This window comes from Schistocerca nitens, chromosome 4 (assembly GCF_023898315.1).
Source record: "Schistocerca nitens isolate TAMUIC-IGC-003100 chromosome 4, iqSchNite1.1, whole genome shotgun sequence".
Lineage (NCBI taxonomy): Eukaryota > Metazoa > Arthropoda > Insecta > Orthoptera > Acrididae > Schistocerca > Schistocerca nitens.
In genome coordinates this window covers 136540755-136560887 of record NC_064617.1, presented here as the reverse complement: position 1 = coordinate 136560887, position 20133 = coordinate 136540755, and the positions used below count along the sequence as shown (strand labels likewise).

General features: G+C 43.6%; 1 protein-coding gene across 1 annotated transcript in view; it reads left to right on the top strand.

Moving 5' to 3' along the window:
- LOC126251484 (spondin-1) overlaps positions 1-20133 on the top strand; it is a 220462-nt gene that overhangs the window by 87914 nt on the left and 112415 nt on the right. The window contains exon 2 of the mRNA XM_049951932.1: positions 7746-7949. Coding sequence (XP_049807889.1) covers positions 7754-7949 — 196 coding nt within the window. The 5' untranslated portion in view covers positions 7746-7753. The remainder of the gene's footprint in view (positions 1-7745; positions 7950-20133) is intronic.

The window sequence follows — 20133 nt, the reverse complement described above, 5'->3', positions numbered from 1 at the left end:
ACCACGGCGCTCCTGAGCTCATATTCCCCTTGATGATGCATATCTTGCGCATGGACTACTCAGTTTGAATATTTTGCTTATTTTTTTCATAGTTCCACACAACTTCTTCCTGTTTTCTCGATTGATCTGTGTTCAGTTTCTCAAGGCCTATCCACTGTGCCAACTTATAACTAAATCTGAGGGGGGTGCGATGGGGAGGTTCCCTTGTAAGTACCTTCCACCCCTCCCTCCATTCCTAAACGGATTTGGCAAACAGATGCCTCCCTGCGAGCTAGCCACTCGCTCCCAATCCCTCTCCCTGCGTCCTGCCTCTTTTTGCTTCTACCCAAACTACCCAACACAATGCCACCACAGTCTAGTCCAACTGTCGAAATACAGGACTGGCACTGCTCGTCCAGCCGGAATCATGTAGGGGCATATGCGTGCTAATGTGTGTGTGTGTGTGTGTGTGTGTGTGTGTGTGTGTGTGTGTGTGTGTTATTCTAGCTCACAAAAGGTTCTCTTCGAAAACCATCAAGTATTCTTTCTTTTTGTGAGTGTCTATTCACGACTCAACCATTTTGCTTTTCGGTGAGTGGTGTCCCGTAATTTATCTTTGAATTACTGTTAGTGAAGCATTAACGGGATTTAGTTCCAGCGTCCATTCCTTGTACGATAATTCCTACTGTAGGAAATGGAAAGAATTTAAAGTTCGTATATCCTTATTTTTGATTACTGTTTTGGAGCACTGTTTATTCCTAGATTAAAATAACTTTTGATTAACAAATTTCACTGTTGGGGCGGAGGGGGAGGGGGGGAGTGTGACAGTGTTGTCGGCGTGCAGCCAGCTGCGCTTGACAAGGCTCTATAAAACTGGCAACACGGCTGGCATATGGCTCTCGAGAAAGAACTACGATTGGATGGCGGCAAGCCCCTACCATTCGGCTCTCTGATACACGAAAGTTATTTTAATCGAAGTGTAGCAGTGAAAAGCGGTTGAAACTGACAAAATAAAAAAGTAAAGTCATAAACTGAAGCGCGAAAGGAACTGGTAATAGCATGCATCTTAAAATACGGATCTGTGTAAACAGGCAGAATACGGCGCTCCGGTCGGCAACGCCTATGTAAGACAACAAGTGTCTGGCGCAGGTTTTAGATCGGTTACTGCTTCCACAACGGCAGGTTATCAAGATTTAAGTGAGTTTCATCGTGGTGTTACAGTCGGCGCACGAGCGATGGGAGACAGCAACCCCAAGGTAGCGTTGAAATGGGGATTTTCCCGTAGGAACATTACACGAGTGCACCGTGAACATTTGGAATCCGATAAAACATCAAATCTCCGACATCGCTGCGGCCGGAAAAAGATCTTGCAAAAACGGGACCAACGACGACTGAAGAGAATCGTTCAACTTGACAGATGTGCAACCCTTCTGCAAATTGCTGCAGATTTCAATGTTGCGCCATCAACAAGTATCAGCGTGCGAACAATCAACGAAACATCATCGATATGGGCTTTCTGAGCCGGAGGCCCACTCGTGTACCCTTGGTGACTGCACGGCACAAAGCTTTACGCCTCACCTGAGCCCGCCAACACCGACAGTGGACTGTTGATGACTGGAAATATGTTGCCTGGTCGGACGAGTCTCGTTTCAAATCGTATCGAGCGGATGGACGTCTACGGGTATGGAGACAACCTCATGAATCCGTGGACCCTACATGTCAGCAGGGGACTACTCAAACTAGTGGAGGCTCTGTAATTGCGTGGGGCGTGTGCAGTTGGAGTGATATGGGAGAATTGCTACAGAGTGGCTTCAGGAACACTCTTCTGAGTTTAAACACTTCCGCTGGAGGACTGTAACAGGGTGCACCCAGCCTCTTAAGGCCAAGTGGAGAGCTGCTTGAATGAGAAGTAGCCCCTCTAATCTCTGGCCGTTAGCGAACGGCCAAGAGAGAGGTGTCCAGACTCCATGCCGCATCCTCATGGCGCCACATGGCAGAGGATGGCACGGTGGCCGGTCGCCGTCTCATGTTCTTCAGGGGCTGATCACAGAGTATTTCAGACGGTTGCATTTACAAAGGCCGTCAACGGAATGGAAAGAAATGATATCGCCAAGGATTCTCGGTAAGAAAGTTTTGACTTTGACGTTGATAGGTGGTGGTACCGTCGTTTGCCAACATCAGGAGTTAACCTAGTGTCGCCACGATCATTCACGTTCTAGTAGAGGATTATGTTGCATTTTTATGTCTTATTAATCTTTATTTTATTTTAAACTATCGTGACTCTTTGCGAATGTTCCACGAGGACATGAATATTTCTTCGACACAAGAGGCCACATATCTGAAAGCGAAAATTGATTTAGATTTTACAGGGCCTGTATTGAATAGAAGCGTACACTGTGCTTCAATAGGAATATAAATTGATGAATCACTTTTCATTAATTTTTTTTTTACACTGAAACAATCAGCCGTGTTTAAGAAGAAAACTCAGTTGATTTGACGATAAGTGGTACTTTGAAAGAAAAGAAAATACAATGGATAAGGTAAAAAGGCCCTGTATCTGTTGCCTTCTTAATATTATTTGATGTTTGTGTCTACATATTTTCACAATCAGATAAATGTTGATGTTTTCAACTGTTTGGATTTCATTTTTCATATTATTTCACTACTCAGCAGTGTGGAAAATTTACAGTAAATTTTTGGAGAATCGATGTGAATTTTGCTTTGGCAATTAGTAAAGTCTATCGTTGCTGGCTCCTTACTTTTTATACTGACTTATTGCATCACAGTTGGTGTCTCATCACCTCGCATTCGCCATTTGGTACTGGGCCAAGCGAAGTGACGTTCTGTATCTACATCTATGTAATTACTCAGCAGTTCACATTAAGTGTCTGGCAGACGGTCTATAGAGCCACTTTCTCATTCTTAGCCAATTTCACATTCTTACATTCTTTCTATACCGTTCCATTCTCAGGTATCACGTGGGAAAAATGAAGGCCTAAATCTTTGGGAGTGATCTCTGGTTTCTCTTATTTTATTACGATGGCCATTTCTCCATATGTAAGTGGTATTCAACAAAATATTTTGGCATTTAGAGAAGAAACCAAGTCATTGAAATTTCGTGAAATATCTCACTGCAACGCAAAGTACCCATGTTTTAATGATTGGCACCCCAACTTCCTTTTCCTATCCGTGACACTCTCTCCATGTCCGTCGTCAATCCTACCTGATAAGGATCCCATACTGTGCAGAAATATTCCTGAAGAGAATTGACAAATGTGGTGACGACAGTCTCTTTTTGTACATCCGTTGCATCCTGTAAGTGTTCTGGCAATAAAACGGAGTCTTTGGATCACCTTCCCCGTAACATTTTCTATGTGGTGGTTCCAATTTAAGTTATTTGCAATTGCAATACCTAGATATCTCCATGTCCGTCGTCAATCCTACCTGATAAGGATCCCATACTGTGCAGAAATATTCCTGAAGAGAATTGACAAATGTGGTGACGACAGTCTCTTTTTGTACATCCGTTGCATCCTGTAAGTGTTCTGGCAATAAAACGGAGTCTTTGGATCACCTTCCCCGTAACATTTTCTATGTGGTGGTTCCAATTTAAGTTATTTGCAATTGCAATACCTAGATATTTCGTTGAAAATACAACCCTTAAATTTGTGTTATTTATAGCGTAACCGAAATTTGACGGAGTCTTTTTAGTACTCATGTCGAGGACCGCACATTTTTTATTGCTTATGGTCAAATTTCACTATTAGCACCATTCGGATATCTTACATAAATCTTTTCGCAGTTCGTTATGATCTTCCGATAACACTACTAAAGGTAAGCGATACCATCTGAGCTGAATACTGCTCAAATTACAGTTACTCAAGGAAATAGGAAGCTAGGGATCTTTGTTGATGGACAAACTTGTGGTTGGTACACAATTTTCGTTTTGACTAGAGAACAACTTTCATTATTACAGAATTACAGAATCAGAAAAATGGCAATATAAAACTTTAATTCGGACCTTTGTCCTCTTAAGGAAATTACAACTGGCTTAACCGTCTTCCTCTTTCCCCTTTTTTAATTTTTTTACTGGTACAATATACAAATTTATTTTTCACAGACTGAATTACATTAAACACAATTAAGAATTTAATCAAACAATTAATTTTAATATTGAACCATAATCAGTGATGGCAGAAAATGTCAATTATAACTCGCACGCAATCATACTTTCCCTGACCACAAGGTAAGATACTAATGATACAACCTTCAAGCCAAATTTAAACAGCCATAAAATTACCAAACTTCATGGGCACAAGAGAAAAATAAAAATTTAATAAAACTGAATCAGAAGAAAAAAAAAAACTTTGAGGTTCGCCTATGACATTGTAATTCTCTCAGAGACAGCTAAGGACTTGGAAGAGCAGTTGAACAGAATGGACAGTGTCTTGAAAGGAGGATATAAGATGAACATCAACATAAGCAACATAAGGACATGTTCTGAGGCATGAAGGGATCACAAATTTAGTATTCGAGGGCAGCGTGGAGGGTAAAAATCGTAGAGGGAGACCAAGAGATGAATACACTAAGCAGATTCAGAAGGATGTAGGTTGCAGTAAGTACTGGGAGATGAAGAAGCTTGCACAGTATAGAGTAGCATGGAGAGCTGCATCAAACCAGTCTCAGTACTGAAGACCACAACAACAACAACAAAACTGAACCGGCCACATAGTAGTCCTCAGTCCAAAAATAGTCATACTAAAACAGAAGGTGGCCAAAGAAGAACACGGAGTTGAAAACCTCACCAAACAGAAATGATAGCAACAAGGGTTACAGTGCTCCCCAACAATATGAAAATAAGTTAAATTTACATTAAATAAGAACCACGTTTGTTATCTCAACCACTAGTATAATGTTTAAATGACTTCCAGAAGCAATAATGTTGTAAAAGGGTAGCCTCTCTTAATTAACAAATGGAATGACTCAAAATCACTCTAAAATTGCAACTTCACTTTTAAAAGCAGCATTAAAGGCCATAGCGGCGCTTGGAAAAAATAACACTGCAGAAGACAGACAGCGCGAGCTTTCGCTGCCCAAAACTCGTGTACAGGATCGCAGAAACTGGCGGATGTGTAATCCGACTGGGCCCTACATAAATGGCCCTGACAAGGATTTGTAAAAAGCACCGATCCCGGAGCACAAGTAGGCTTAACAAAATTCCCTGCAGCACAAATAAATTCCAACAAGTGCAAGCTCCAGTCACAGCCAAGATTATAATCAGTAACAACTACGCTCTCAAGAGTTAATGCAAATTATTACTAGGCTATCCTGGAAAATTAACAGTATCTAAGAAGTTAGCAAAAATTCAAGACACCACTTACAGTAGGCTTAAGGAAATTCCAGCATTAAATAATTATTCCAAATCCTGCTGGAACAAGTGATTAAACCAACCCCGAGCCAATTGTGTTGAATTCTACAGCTGCTGGACACATACACAGTCCCGAACAGTGGGTCCTAAAACAGACTAAAAAGTTCCATATAAGCCACTTAAAATAACACACACACTGTACATGCCCTGAAGCAGAATAAGCAGTACATTAGCCTTAGTGAATAAGACACTGTGGAACCAAGTTCAGACCCTTCCTTAACTGATCTCTGGCAGATACCACCATAAGTCTCACACATCTTCACCAGTTAACATCAGAATATGAACCATATGTAACTTAATGCTTCCAGTTACGCGATGAGAAAGTGTCCAGCACAAGACGACGAACCCGCCACCGTTTCGCACGCAAAGGCCCCGACTAATCAGCACCGTACACCTGGCGCACGGCCAAACGACAAGGACGGCGAGGCCCAAGCACAGCGGATGGAGACGAGGGCTTCCTTTCAAAACAATGTTGCCTCGTCGAACGCCGACCGGAGAGAGAGCTCCAGCCACACGCCAAGCCGGAAAACCAAAGGCGAAACAGTCAGAGATAAAAGACCAGACGAATATCGATACCAGCGAAGCAAGTGGAACTTACCTAGCGCCAGTTGCCACGGCTCACCATCATCTGCAAACAGTGTGAGACGGTGCTCAAATTGTCTCAAGAAACGTTTATACACATTAAGAATGGCAGAGTGCTTAATTCTCTTAGAGAGTTCTTAGTTCTCCAAGAAAACGACAGATATTATTTCGGATTCACTAGACGATTTCCGGTCAGTTACTACGAACGGTGACTTTCCTGACAGGAAATCACGAACCCGATTGCACAACTGAGACAATGGTCCATAGGCACAAAATTTGATTAGAAGTTACTTGTGAAGTGTCAGAAGCATTCTGTAAATCTAGAAACATGGAACGAATTTGAGATCCCCTGTGAATAAAATGCCAGTTATATTGCACAACAGCAATGTTTTCGGGAATCGTGATGGTTATGCGTCAATGATCGCTTTCATCGAAGTATTTCATAATGTGTTGTTGTGGTCTTCAGTCCTGAGACTGGTTTCATGCAGCTCTCCATGCTACTCTATCCTGTGCAAGCTGCTTCATCTCCCAGTACGTACTGCAGCCTACATCCTTCTGAATCTGCTTAGTGTATTCATCTCTTGGTCTCCCTCTACGATTTTTACCCTCCACGCTGCCATCCAATACTAAATTAGTGGTACCTTGATGCCTCAGAGCATGTCCTACCAACCGATTCCTTTTTCTAGTCAAGTTGTGCCACAAACTCCTCTTCTCCCAATTCTATTCAATACCTCCTCATTAGTTATGTGATCTACCCACCTTATCTTCAGCATTCTTCTGTAGCACCACATTTCGAAAGCTTCTATTCTTGTCCAAACATTTATCGTCCATGTTTCACTTCCATACATGGCTACACTCCATACAAATACTTCCTGACACTTAAATCCATACTCGATGTTAACAAATTTTTCTGCTTCTCCCAGTCTAAATTTTATATCCTCTCTACTTCGACCATCATCAGTTATTTTGCTCCCTAATAACAAAACTCCTTTACTACTTTAAGTGTCTCATTTCGTAATCTAATTCCCTCAGCATCACCCGATTTAATTCGACTACATTCCATTATCCTCGGTTTGGTTTTGTTGATGTTCATCTTATATCCTCCTTTCAAGACACTGTCCATTCCGTTCAACTGCTCTTCCAAGTCCTTTGCTGTCTCTGACAGAATTACAATGTCTTTGGCGAACCTTAAAGTTTTTATTTCTTCTCCATGGATTTTAATACCTACTCCGATTTTTTCTTTTGTTTCCTTTACTGCTTGCTCAATATACAGATTGAATAACATCGGGGATAAGCTACAACCCTGTCTCACTCCTTTCCCAACCACTGCTTCACTTTCATGTCCCTCGACTCTTGTAACTGCCATCTGGTTCCTGTACAAATTGTAAATAGCCTTTCGCTCCCTGTATTTTACCCCTGCCACCTTCAGAATTTGAAAGAGAGTATTCCAGTCAACATTGTCAAAAGCTTTCTCTAAGTCTACAAATGCTAGAAACGTAGGTTTGCCTTTTCTTAATCTAGCTTCTAAGATCAATCGTAGGGTCAGTATTGCCTCACGTGTTCCATTATTTCTACGGAATCCAAACTGATCTTCCCCGAGGACATGTGTATGTTGTACAGTTCTGCCACAAATCGATGTCACAGTGTATTGACCCTCTGTGTAATGCGTCGCACCTTCAACTGTCGCGACGTAGCTTAACTTTCTTTTGTTGTCCACTGTGAATCGACCTTACGAGCCGGTCGCTCTTTGTTGCAGAGAGAACGATGGCGCTGAGGCGGTGGTTCTCGCCGCTGCCGCTGCTGGTGCTGGCGCTGCTGTGCGGCTCGTCGCAGGGCTTCCGGTGCACGCGAGAGCCCCGACCGGAGCACTCGGCCGTCCTCAAGAGCCCCGGCGACAACGGCTTCCGCATCACCGTCACCGGGGAGCCCGAGATGTACGTCCCTGGCTCCGTCTACACGTGTGAGTACCTCCTCTCTACGCTCCGCTACACTAAAAGCCGGGACGGGGACCATCTTGCTGCTTGCGGTGGGTCCAACTAATGCTCGGTTTACACTAGCAAGTTATTGCAGCAATTTACTTGGGCGGAGGAACTTGCCGCGCGATTTGCGAGTGTAAACATATCGCCAAGTCGACTTGCGACAGTAGCAATTTATTGGGGAAGTGACTTGCTGCACGTTTTCCGCTTCCAGTGTGAACACCACGCAAGTAACTTGCAGCTTTTAGGATTTATTTCTATTTCCTGCAAGTAGGTTCAAAATGGTTCAAATGGCTCTGAGCACTATGGGACTCAACTGCTGTGGTCATCAGTCCCCTAGAACTTAGAACTACTTAAACCTAACTAACCTATCACACACATCCATGCCCGAGGCAGGATTCGAACCTGCGACCGTAGCAGTCGCACGGTTCCGGACTGCGCGCCTAGAACCGCGAGACCACCGCGGCCGGTCCTGCAAGTAGGAAGCGCAAGTTATAGTAAGTATGTCGTCTGCATAACACTCATAATTAACATTTTACTTAATGTGATGACTTAATTTTATGCAACTGTATTATGTGCAAACAAATTTCAGAAATGGAGGAGAAGCGGGAATGGATGAAGCAGGATACAGAACATTTTGTTGAAGCCACGGAGAGCCACCCCAAATACGGGACGTGCATAAGCGAGACTTTAAGGATAGAGTGCCGACCGCGGTGGCCGTGCGGTTCTGGCGCTGCAGTCCGGAACAGCGGGACTGCTACGGTCGCAGGTTCGAATCCTGCCTCGGGCATGGGTGTGTGTGATGTCCTTGGGTTGGTTAGGTTTAAGTACTTCTAAGTTCTAGGGGACTTATGACCTAAGATGTTGAGTCCCATAGTGCTCAGAGCCATTTGAACCATTTTTTTAAGGATAGAGTGAAGAAGATGAGCGCATTAAATGAAATCTCGTCGATATTCGACACATCAAAAGAAGTACATAGAAAGTAGCATAACTTGAAGACACAACCCCTTTGCCACGTGCATCCACTCGCTTGTTGTTTTAGGAGTCTAGAAAAAGACGATGTGTAATTATTACATGTTCTATTTACTTAGCTTGTCACTTTCCATTTTATGAGCATTAGAAAAAAAAACATTTTTATAAGCATATCATTCTATAAAATGCAGTTTATTTCAATAAAAATTTAATTTCATTGTTGTGTTTTCACATATCTTCAAATAATTTTCCCTTTTCACGACGTTAAAAATGGCTCTACATACATTGGGTACGATCAGAGAAATCGTGCTGACGGGAATATGAAACAAGTACATTACGGACTTGTATGAGTCTCCTACAAAGAAAAGATTTCAAAATTCAAACATTTTTTGGTTGTATGTTTCACATAAATAAATGAAATGCCTATTTTATTCGTAGCTCACCAGTAGCTATAAATCATAGAGTGACTAGCAAACGTTCCTTTGCTGAAATAGCAGTACCGAAGTTTGTGTCTCGTTTTGATATGACGGGAGCTATTAACATCAACAAATACTCCAGATCATTTGAGGACATTCTGCAAAAGTTTTCAAAAGTATCCATGCTCTCGATACTAAGTTCTTGCAAAAGGTTATTACAGGCACCATTTTGCGATCTTCTCATTATCTACTCTCTAACCCAAATACTTCTCTTTTTCACGTTTTGCATTACAATTACAATAGCTCCAGCACATCTCACCCGCCTACTTGTCATTTTACACTTCGGCTGACACTCGTAGTAGTACTGAAAGCATATGTAAACAGTATCAGCAAGTTGATGACGCAAGTTTCTTGCCAAAGAGCTTGCGGAAGAGTCTTGCTTAATTCTTGCGCTGCTGTGTAAACACAGCTGCAAGCGGCTAGCAATAACTTGCAGCAATAACTTCTGCAAGCGACTTGCTAGTGTAAACCCAGTTTAATAGAGGAGAACTACCAACTTATCTAAAGGACAAAATGAGGACATACGTTTCTGATGTTGTTAATGTAGGACAGTAGGGGTTATAGCTGAAAGATGAAAAGTATAATGCGCAACACAATTCAAGGGTAACTTTTTCGGAACCCCGTAATTGCCGACCGTAGAAGCATGAAAATTGACTTAAAGGTGCCAACAACCTTCCTCTAATGGTGTAACAGTGTGGCGCCCTGCAACGTCACCGTCGGAGTCGGCGACGCATCAATCTGTCGGAAAAAAAATGGCTCTGAGCACTATGGGACTTAACTTCTGTGGTCATCAGTCCCCTAGAACTAAGGACATTACACACATCCATGCCCGAGGCAGGATTCGAACCTGCAACCGCAGCGGTCGCGCGGCTCCAGACTGTAGCGCCTAGAACCGCTCGGCCACCACGGCCGGCAATCTGTCGACACATGAGAAAAAAAGGCCGGAGGTAAGAAGTTCATGTGACGTGCAAAGTGGGCTATTGATGTCACATTGGCACCAAATTTCACCACAATTCTGTCCAAAATCACAGTGGACGTGTCACACGATGGGAAAGTCGTCACAGTCCCTCTTAGCCACATTTCACCCTTTCTTTTGACGCCTCTGTGATGGAGGTCAGACCCGCAACGTCCAGCGTTGAAATCACGCAGTTTTCTTATGGGTGCCCGAGGAGGACATTTCCGAATTGACACGAAGAGGCCTCAGGGGATGACAAAGATCGTCGATGAAACCATCCCGTGCCCAGGGGCATTGATTCCCACACACTTCCTGGTCGAAAACGACAGTTCGCAGTGCGCTGGGCGACAGGGCGACGTTCTTGACAGCATTTGACACTGTTGACAGTTTACACCTCCAGACAGTCAGCACTTCAATAAGGACACCGTGGGCCAGCAAACTTTTGAGTGTAGCGTGTGAGGTAACGGGCAAGCTGTGGCGTGGTCGTGCGGGAACCTCTCGCCCCGTCGGCGGCCACATTGGCCGGAGCAAGAGGGGTAGCCCCAGCGTGTGGTCCAGGCCGACCGTGTGGCTGGGAATTCCATGTTGACGCTGTGAGGAGGACTGTGCTTTGCGTCGATGAAGGAGATTTGTATGCCGGCAGTTGCCAAAGATGCTGGACTTTGTGTAACCATAATGGCAGACATTTCACAGTTCATGTAGAAATTAATAATAGCCAGAGGAATCATGATACCTTAAAAAACATGTACATTACCATTATTTGCACGACAATTCTGATGCTGTAATCAGATTTTCAATATCTTTATTAAAGTTTAGTATCTGACTAAATCATACAAGTAACACCCAGCAACGAATTTCCGAAATCTAAACGGTTCTTCCGATTTTGTCGATCGACGTGTCTTTAGAAAGCTATTAGTGTAAACCTAAATTGGTATGAACTACAGGCATATAAGTTGAACAGTACATGAGTTATTGAAGGTCAAAGTGGGCGATTACTATTGATCGCGTCAGGCCACAAGTTCTCCACAGTTACACGAAAAACCAGTAGCAGCATGCTTATCACTATATATTTATTCGTCTGTGTCTTTGTTTATCTCCGATATATACTATTCATGAAGAAATTGGTTAAATATTTACCGTTTTTTAGAAAGCACAAAGACATAAGGTTACTGGCCTACCTTTTGTTTCTATTCCTTTGATATATGTTTATTTGATTTGTTTATGTATTTAATAATGTGAGTTAGAGCGTGTTTATGGTCCAGCCATAGGAATATTTATTTAATTTAGAGTTATTTGAATGTAAATCCAGTATTTCGTATGTGTTTCAATATGTTTGTGAGTGTGCATTGGCTTGAAGAAATGTGGGGAGTGCACTAGCGAATGACAGCTCTCATTAATGGGGAGACTGGATGGAAATGGGGGAGGAGTGCTGGACGGGAAGCAGCAACGGTCGGCCGCAGGACCTACGATGGAGAGTGGGAGTTTGCGTGTGCTTGCGGGAGATAGAAATATTTCGTAGTGCGGACTTGTGCACTTGTCAGATTTCCGTGGCTTCTGTAGTGAAGACGTAGTATGAGTTTAGAAGTGAATATCTCGCGAGCTGTGTTCTTCATAACTAATTACGTGAAGTAGGAATCTATTGTTTCTCTGTTAATCAACTTATATTTTATTTAATTGCTGGACCATCGACACCAATAAGTGTTTTGCAGTAATAAACGGCATTCTTAAAGGTTCTTCTGCTATCGGACTCGTCATTTAAAGTCGTTAAAATAGTACCTGCAGGTTTTATTTAATTGCAATCTTCCGTTTATAAATTCCTATGTCACATTCAAAATTCGCAATTGCCAAGTGATAGGAATCTTCGATCATTTGATTCGTGTGTATATTCATATTGTATACTGTAGACTCAGCAGTATTTGGCTTGTAATCCGGCAACTTCGTATCCCAGCCCCTAGACAACGAAACCAGCCAAAACTTTCAATATTTCAACTCTGAGTCAGAGGGTACGTAGTTTACGGTCACTCGTCACATTTTCTATTTGAAAGCCCGCAAGCGAGAACGTAATTTTTGCCCTGGTGTGCAAGATGGAACCACTATGGACTGTTCAAAACCATTCGATGAAATTTGAACGTTATCCGAAGAAACAGAGGGTGATTATGATTTTTCAGCTCCCCTGTTTTGCACCCTCCTGCTCTGTAATCATGGGGAGAGGAGAGGACCTTCAGGAATGAATGAATAAAATAGCAATGGGTCCCTCTAAGACTTACAATTCCCAACATCCTCAGTGTCACCTGCACACCTTTGTTGGGCACTTTATGAATGCCCTGTACAGAGACAGCCATTCATTGATTCCTAAGTGCCGGCTGACAGGCATCCCTTTCGACACCCCTTAGATTTCGCATGCGCCTATCAGACGCTAGTTCGTCTTTGTACTGTCACTCAGCTGAGGTGTGTCGAAATGGTTGCCTGTCACACCGGCGCCTAGGAATCAGAGAAGGCTGTCTCTGAAAATGGGCATTTTTAACGTGCCCAAGAAAGATCCGTAGGTGGGACTGAAGATATTGCGAAGGGGTCTCGCACATCAGAGCAAAAATTACGTACGCTCTACACTCCAAAGCGTGTGTGATCACGTTCAGCGCGACTGGAGGCCCACGTCTCCTTACTGAAGGACTGAGTCGTCTGGAGATGTCAGCAGTGTTGTGAAACGTTGTGAAGAACGTCGACCTGTCGCTCAGCTCACTAGGAAGAGTCGTTTTCGACCGAAAAATGTATGGAATCAACGCCCCAAAGAAATGTGTGGTTTCAGTGATGTCCTTCATGCCACTCTCCGAGACCTTTTAGTGTCAATTCTGAACGGCAGTGTGTCATGTGTCTGATATGTTTTGCTCGGCCACGCATAAGAAAACCGCCTGATTTCAACGCTGGGTATCACTGTTATGACCTCTATTGCAGAGGCGTCAAGAGCAGGAATAAAGTGTGGATAAGACGGGGTGTGACGACCGTCCCATCGTGTAACACTTCCACGGTGGCGCTGGGCAAAATCGTTGTGACATTTTGTACCAGTGTGACATCACTAACCCATTTACACCTCACATGAACTTCTGAACTCTCGCCCTTTTTTTGGCGCATGGCGTCAAATTGCTGTTTGAAGAAGCGCAGTGCGTCACGCTTTCATAACAATGGAGAGGAAGGTTGTAGGCAGCTTTCAGCCAAATTTCAGGTTTCTGAATCACAGTGGGATACCGGGGTTTCTAAAATTGACCCTTTAACTGTGTGTCACAGTGTACCTGCACACATCTATGTAATGTGGCATTGGCCACTTGGTGTAACGACAGATGGATCCGCAAACACAAAAGGAGGCAGGGAGTATTGCGTTGTCAATAGAGAAGCACTAACAGCACAATGGGTCGGTTAGGAGAGCTTAGCGACTTCGAAAGTGGTTTATGGTCTTTGAATGTCATATGAGTAACAAGGCCATCGGGGACACTTCAACCCTTCTGAAGCTGCCCAAGTCTATTGTTGATGATGTGTTTGTGAAGGGGAAACGCAAAGGAACAATCACAACTAAATGAGGACCAGGCAGACCTCACGTATTAACGGATAGGGATCGGATCGTCGAGCATTGTGGAGGATGGTTGTAAAAAATAAATAAAATAAAATAAAATAAAAAATAATAAAAAATAAAAAAACAGGATAAAGGCGAGTAAGACTCGCGCACAGAGGGTCCCTTAAAAACTTAATTACGTATATAGACAGTTCATCCATCCTGGGAATCTCTACGGTTTTTGCCTGTTATCAATACCGATGCTGGCAAGATATCGGTTCTGGGGATTTCAAGACTTTCGATAATCACACAAAAAATTTTTTTCGTGCGATATAATTACATATTAAGAATTTTCGAACTTTTTCGTTTGTTTGTACTATGGAACTTTGCTTCTTGCAAAATTTCATGATTCTAGGTCAATGGGCAATACCCTATGGGTTTTGATGAGTGAGTTTGCGAATATCAGAATATGTGGCATATATTTTTAACTTAAATTTTAAACACCGCTAAGACACTTAAATTTTAAACATCGCCAAGGGACAATAGACCTTAGAACGTGATGTAAATTGGAACTTGGTAATATCTATCCGTTCCTGAGAAAAAGGGGTCGCAACAGACGGGCGGACAGACAAAGAGTCGGATAACAAATGAGAAAAAAACTTTTTGTCGTGTCATATACCTACTTACTTGCAGTGTGAAACAGTGCTTCTTGCCACATTTCATGTGTCTATGCCAATGGGAAGTAGCCTGTATGTTTTGATGTGTGAGTATGCGAGTATAAAAATATGTAACACAAATGGCCCTATCTTTTGACTGCATTGACTTAGAAGATTAAATGTTTTACATCGCCAGGGAGCCATAGATCTTAGTATGGAACATAAATTTTAACATAATACGTCTACTCATTCCTGACAAATTGGGTATTAACAGAGGGACTAGCAGACAGTCTGACAACAAATGAGAAAAAATGTTTATTTCATGTGACTTGGTTACAAATCCAAATTTTGCCATTTTTTCCTTCACTTGTACTGTGAAACTTTACTTCTTGCCAAATTCCATGATTCTAGGACAACAGGAAGTACCCTGAGTGTCAAAATATGTGAAATAAATGGCCGTATCTTTTGATTGCATTCACGTGCCAAGGGACCGCAAACCTTAGCATGTGACGTAAATTTCAGCTCTATACGTACACCAGCTCCTGATATCATAGGTTTTTAACAGTCGAACAGACAGACAGAAGCAAAATTAACTCTACAAGGATTCCATTTTTACCGCCTGATTTACGGAACCCTAAAAATCGCATGAAATTGACGGAAGGAATCGCTCGTGAGTTCCAAATTGCTACCAGCAGTCCAGCTAGCACAATCACTGAGCCTCGACAATTAAAGATAGTTAGTTACAATCGAAGAGCTGTCGTGTCCTGACATAGGTGGCAGAGGGCGAAAAGGGGTTATACTGGTCAGTCTGCGCTCCCAAGTGGTACAGAGCAGAAGGCAGAAGACATTTGATTGTTTCCTTCTATCTGAGCCAACACTGGTACAGGCATTTACTAGAAATGCAGGTGGTGAGCCTCGGTAGGGATCTCGTTGTGGAGACTCTTGGACAAACAGGGTTTTGAAAGAGTTGTTTATTCCAGACAGGACTAACTAATACACTGGAGGCTAGTTCTAGGGTTAGAAAAATTATGAATAACACTGTTACAACAGAAGCCAGTGCAGAAGTCCCAGGAGTGCATGCTAATCACAGTAGCAAACACTAGCAGCATCTTAAGGCAACAACTTAGTTGCAAAACAAAACATACTGAATGTGACACTGTTCACTGAGGCACTCCAAGTGAGAGAGAGCAGACTTACGCAGAACTGGACCGAGGCTGGAGTCGACGGACGCGGATTCGGCGCCCAGGTCGTCTGACTGAGAACTCCGCGGAAAATGCAGAATCCAGGGGTTAAGAGTCGCGGGGGGCACTGTTTTTTCCACTTAAATCCACCCAGCCAATCCCGCAGGTCTCTTGCAGGTGCCTGCCAATCACGGTTTAGTTAGGTCCCCTCTACTGCTCCTAAGGCGGGGATGTTAATGCAGTTGCAGTAACTTAGCCTGTATTTGGTCCAAATGGTTCAAATGGCTCTGAGCACTATGGGACTTAACTTCTGAGGTCATCAGTTCCCTAGAACTTAGAACTACTTAAACCTAACTAACCTAAGGACATCACACACATCCATGCCCGAGGCAGGATTCGAACCTGCGACCGTAGCGGACCCGTATTTGGTATTAGCATTGTTTAGCTGAAAGCTAAACGTAACTGCTCTGCCAAATAAGGCTTGCAACATTATTGTTATACGTCATTTAGCCCCGCCCCTCAGGCTTCGCGGAGTAGGGACTGCTAGGGCAACAGGTTTTTTATTTATTTTTATTTTTATTTTTTGGCGTTTTCTAACCCTTGACGTTGCTGTTCTCAGGGCTGATATCAAGCTGGCTTTATGCGCTAATACGTGCCTGTTGGTTACAGAGTATCTACGGTGGCAACCTACCACAGTGTCTAGACGACTTATGACGTTACATGTTAATTCCTTGAAAAGTCACTAGCGCCCTGGGACCGCGTCTGGGGGCGCCTGCATTTTCGCAAGGCACTCCCCTTACGGTTTACTTCATGTAAAAGTATCTCTCCTAGTTTCGTCTGCCCTCAGCGTCGTCTCTGCCTCCGCGCCCCGAAGCGCCTGTACTCCTTTTTCACAGCTTCAAGATAACACTACAGTAAAACTTCCTGGCAGATTAAAACTGTGTGCAGGACCGAGACTCGAACTCGGGACCTTTATCCTTTCTTCCAGGAGTGCAAGTTCTGCAAGGTTCGCAGGAGAGCTTCTGTGATGTTTGGAAGGTAGGAGACAAGGTACTGGCGGAATTAAGGCTGTGAGGATGATGCGTGAGTCGTGCTTGGGTAGCTCAGTTGGTAGAGCACTTGCCCGCGAAAGGCAAAGGTCCCGAGTTCGAGTCTCGGTCCGGCACACAGTTTTAATCTGCCAGGAAGTTTCATGTCAGCGCACACTCTGCTGTAGAGCGAAAATTTCATTCTAAACACTACAGTAGCAAGGAATAATCAATATATTACACAGCTCCGTCCCACACGGGTTCATTCGTCGTCGCAGTCAACGCAGGACCAGCACTCATTTGAGAAGACGAGGTGGTGTCGCTCCTGCGTCTAGTGTTGTGGGTCGCTCCACATTGGTAGGGCGCCCAGTGCTGCGTCAGGGGCAGCCGCAACATCGGTCGCCATGCCGGCAGCTCGTGGTGTTGCGTTTTGACTGTTGGGCGTTTCTATGCATTTTATCCTAATATCCTCGGCACTTTCTTGATTTTCATAAAATTTATCGTCGCCAAACGAGTGCAGAGATTAACTGAGTCCCATCTTCACGACTCACTGCGGTGGACGATGTGTTACAAGTGCTCGATTGGTGTGAGCTGGCTGCCTAGGTGAATCATCGCACGCTTTGTTTGCAAAACTACTTGTGAGTGCGATGGAATCGTACAACATAACGTCTATTCTGTGTTTGTTTGATAGGAACGTGGTACACCCGTCTGCCTATGAAACTCATGTATGAATAAATCAGGAGTTAAAGGTACCCGAGGACGGCCTCGTCGAACTCCAGCTAGATTTCATTTTACATTCTCTGTTTTAGAAAATCAACAGAGACGATTGTTGTGGAAGACTGGTCACAGACAACGACGGAAGGAGGAAATTTCGACATACTGACAGTTCTGGAAGTGGTGTAATTCTGTTGCATGATGAATAAAGAATTACATTTGTGAGAGTATTCAACGCGCCGTTCTAATTCCAGAAAGACACAGTTGCGAGATACTTTGAACAGTTGGGAATAGCATTCTCGGATATATGAAGATGGTATCTGTTCTTTCGGACATGTCCGAAAGAACAGATTCCATATATATATATATATATATATATATATATAGGGCTCACCGGCCATTTGACCATCTTCTTCTGTGCAGATGCACAAACAAGTGCCCGAACTCTTACGGGAATCGGCGGTAACGCCGCGAGTAAGGTATATAATGGGCAGGGGCACTATGAATATAGTGCGAGACAATAAGTTGCGAATGTGGGTCTCACGGGAGGCATGCCAGAGATAAGTCCCTGCAGTCACATTACCCTCTGTGCCCTCGGTGGCCCAGATGGATCTACCCTATGTAATAAAAAAACTGAGTGAACGGATCAACGAACAACCTGAACGAGTGTCATCAGACGTCCGCCATGAAAAAATTCAACGATCAATGTAGAACAAAATGAGATGAAAAAGAAAAGATGGGATAGAGCGTCTGCCATGTAAGCACGAGATCACGGGTTCGAGTCCCGGTCGGGGCACACATTTTCAACTGTCCCCGTTGACTTATATCAACGCCTGTGTGCAGCTAGGAGTAGTCATTTCATTGTAATAGTATTCTCGGTTGACAACTAAAAATAGCGCGATTCATTCAGGTATAAAGTAGACAACAGCATCAGAGACGTTCGTATATATCAGTGAAACTCATCCACTCGCTCCTAACTATGGCTTTCATTTCGTATAATGTACAGCCAGAGACTTCAGTGCTCTGTAATTCGACAGATCATGTATGTGCAAACTGCACGAAAAGGAAATTAGTACAATGCAAGGTGTAGTGTTACAGTATACACTTGGGCTAACCGCCCCAGAAATATCCCAGATAAGCAGCTGACCGACCGAGATATGGCAAGAAAATCTGGATCCACCATCGTCACAGGCCAGCCCTGCCAAGCGCCCTAACGACGGAACGCGCGTCAATACGCCTAGATTAGACAGCAAAGTAAATGCTCTGCGGCGAACAAATGAGCAAGCCGACAGTCACGCACTGCCCAAATCGTTCAACATTGTTAAAAGGCGTAGAAGCCGTGGAGGTGCCCGAAATAACAATCCCAGATAAAAACAGTGCACCAGTTCGCAGCCTACAATCTGTACACAGTCAATAGGAAGCAGCAGATGACACCGACAGCGAATATTCGAGTAAGGCTCCATTTATCAAGGCCAGACGACAACCTTGAAGACGGGAAACTCAACAGGATGTTAGGATTGCAAAGGGCGTAAATGTTGTAGGCTATTCAAAACGTCACTTTCTCCGTCTCATAGAGCACCCGCATTTGCAAGAGTGCGTATCACTCTAGTGTCTACAATCAGAGTTTTCCAAGTGAGCAGAAGATTAAATATCGGACGAATTACGGATTAAAAACCCGTTTATTGTAAACCGTCATTCTCGACCAAGTCAATAAAATAATATGAAACTTCGAACCGATATCCAATTCATCGTTGCAAAAGAAATTTAAATTAAAGCCGCCAGCGGAATTATAGTGCTATTTGAAAAGTGAATATTCTCAATTGTTAGAAAAGGCCGCGTTGTTACTTCTGCACTGGACAGTCAAATATATGTGTTAAACAGGATTCTCATCTTATTTGTGGAGAAAGAAATAAGTATTGCAACAGACTTGACGCCGACATCGTCATGAGAGTTCAGTTTTCATCCATATAGCCCAATATGAACTCTGACTGTGGAAAGAGATAACCAGTAGCACTTATCTCATTAAAATTTACTTTTAAATGTTCTGTTCGATTATGTTATTTGAAGTTTTGCAGAGCAAGTACGTGGATGTACACTAGTGGCCATTAAAATTCCTACACCACGAAGATGACGTGCTACAGACGCGAAATTTAACCGACAGGAACATGCTGCGATATGCAAATGATTAGCTTTTCACAACATTCACACAAGGTTGGCGCCGGTGGCGACACCTACAACGTGCTGACATGAGGAAAGTTTCCAACCGATTTCTCATACGCAAACAGCAGTTGACCGGCGTTGCCTGGTGAGACGTTGTTGTGATGCCTCGTGTAAGGAGGAAAAATTCTTACCATCACGTTTCCGACTTTGATAAAGGTCGGATTGTAGCCTATCGCGATTGCTGTTTATCGTATCGCGACATTGCTGCTAGCGTTGGTCGAAATCCAATGACGGTTAGCAGAATATGGAATCGGTGGGTTCAGGAGGGTAATACGGAACGCCGTGCTGGATCCCAACGGCCTCGTATCACTAGCAGTCGAGATGACAGGCATCTTATGCGCATGGCTGTAACGGATCGTGCAGCCACGTCCCGATCCCTGAGTCAACATATGGGGACGTATGCAAGACAACAACCATCTTCA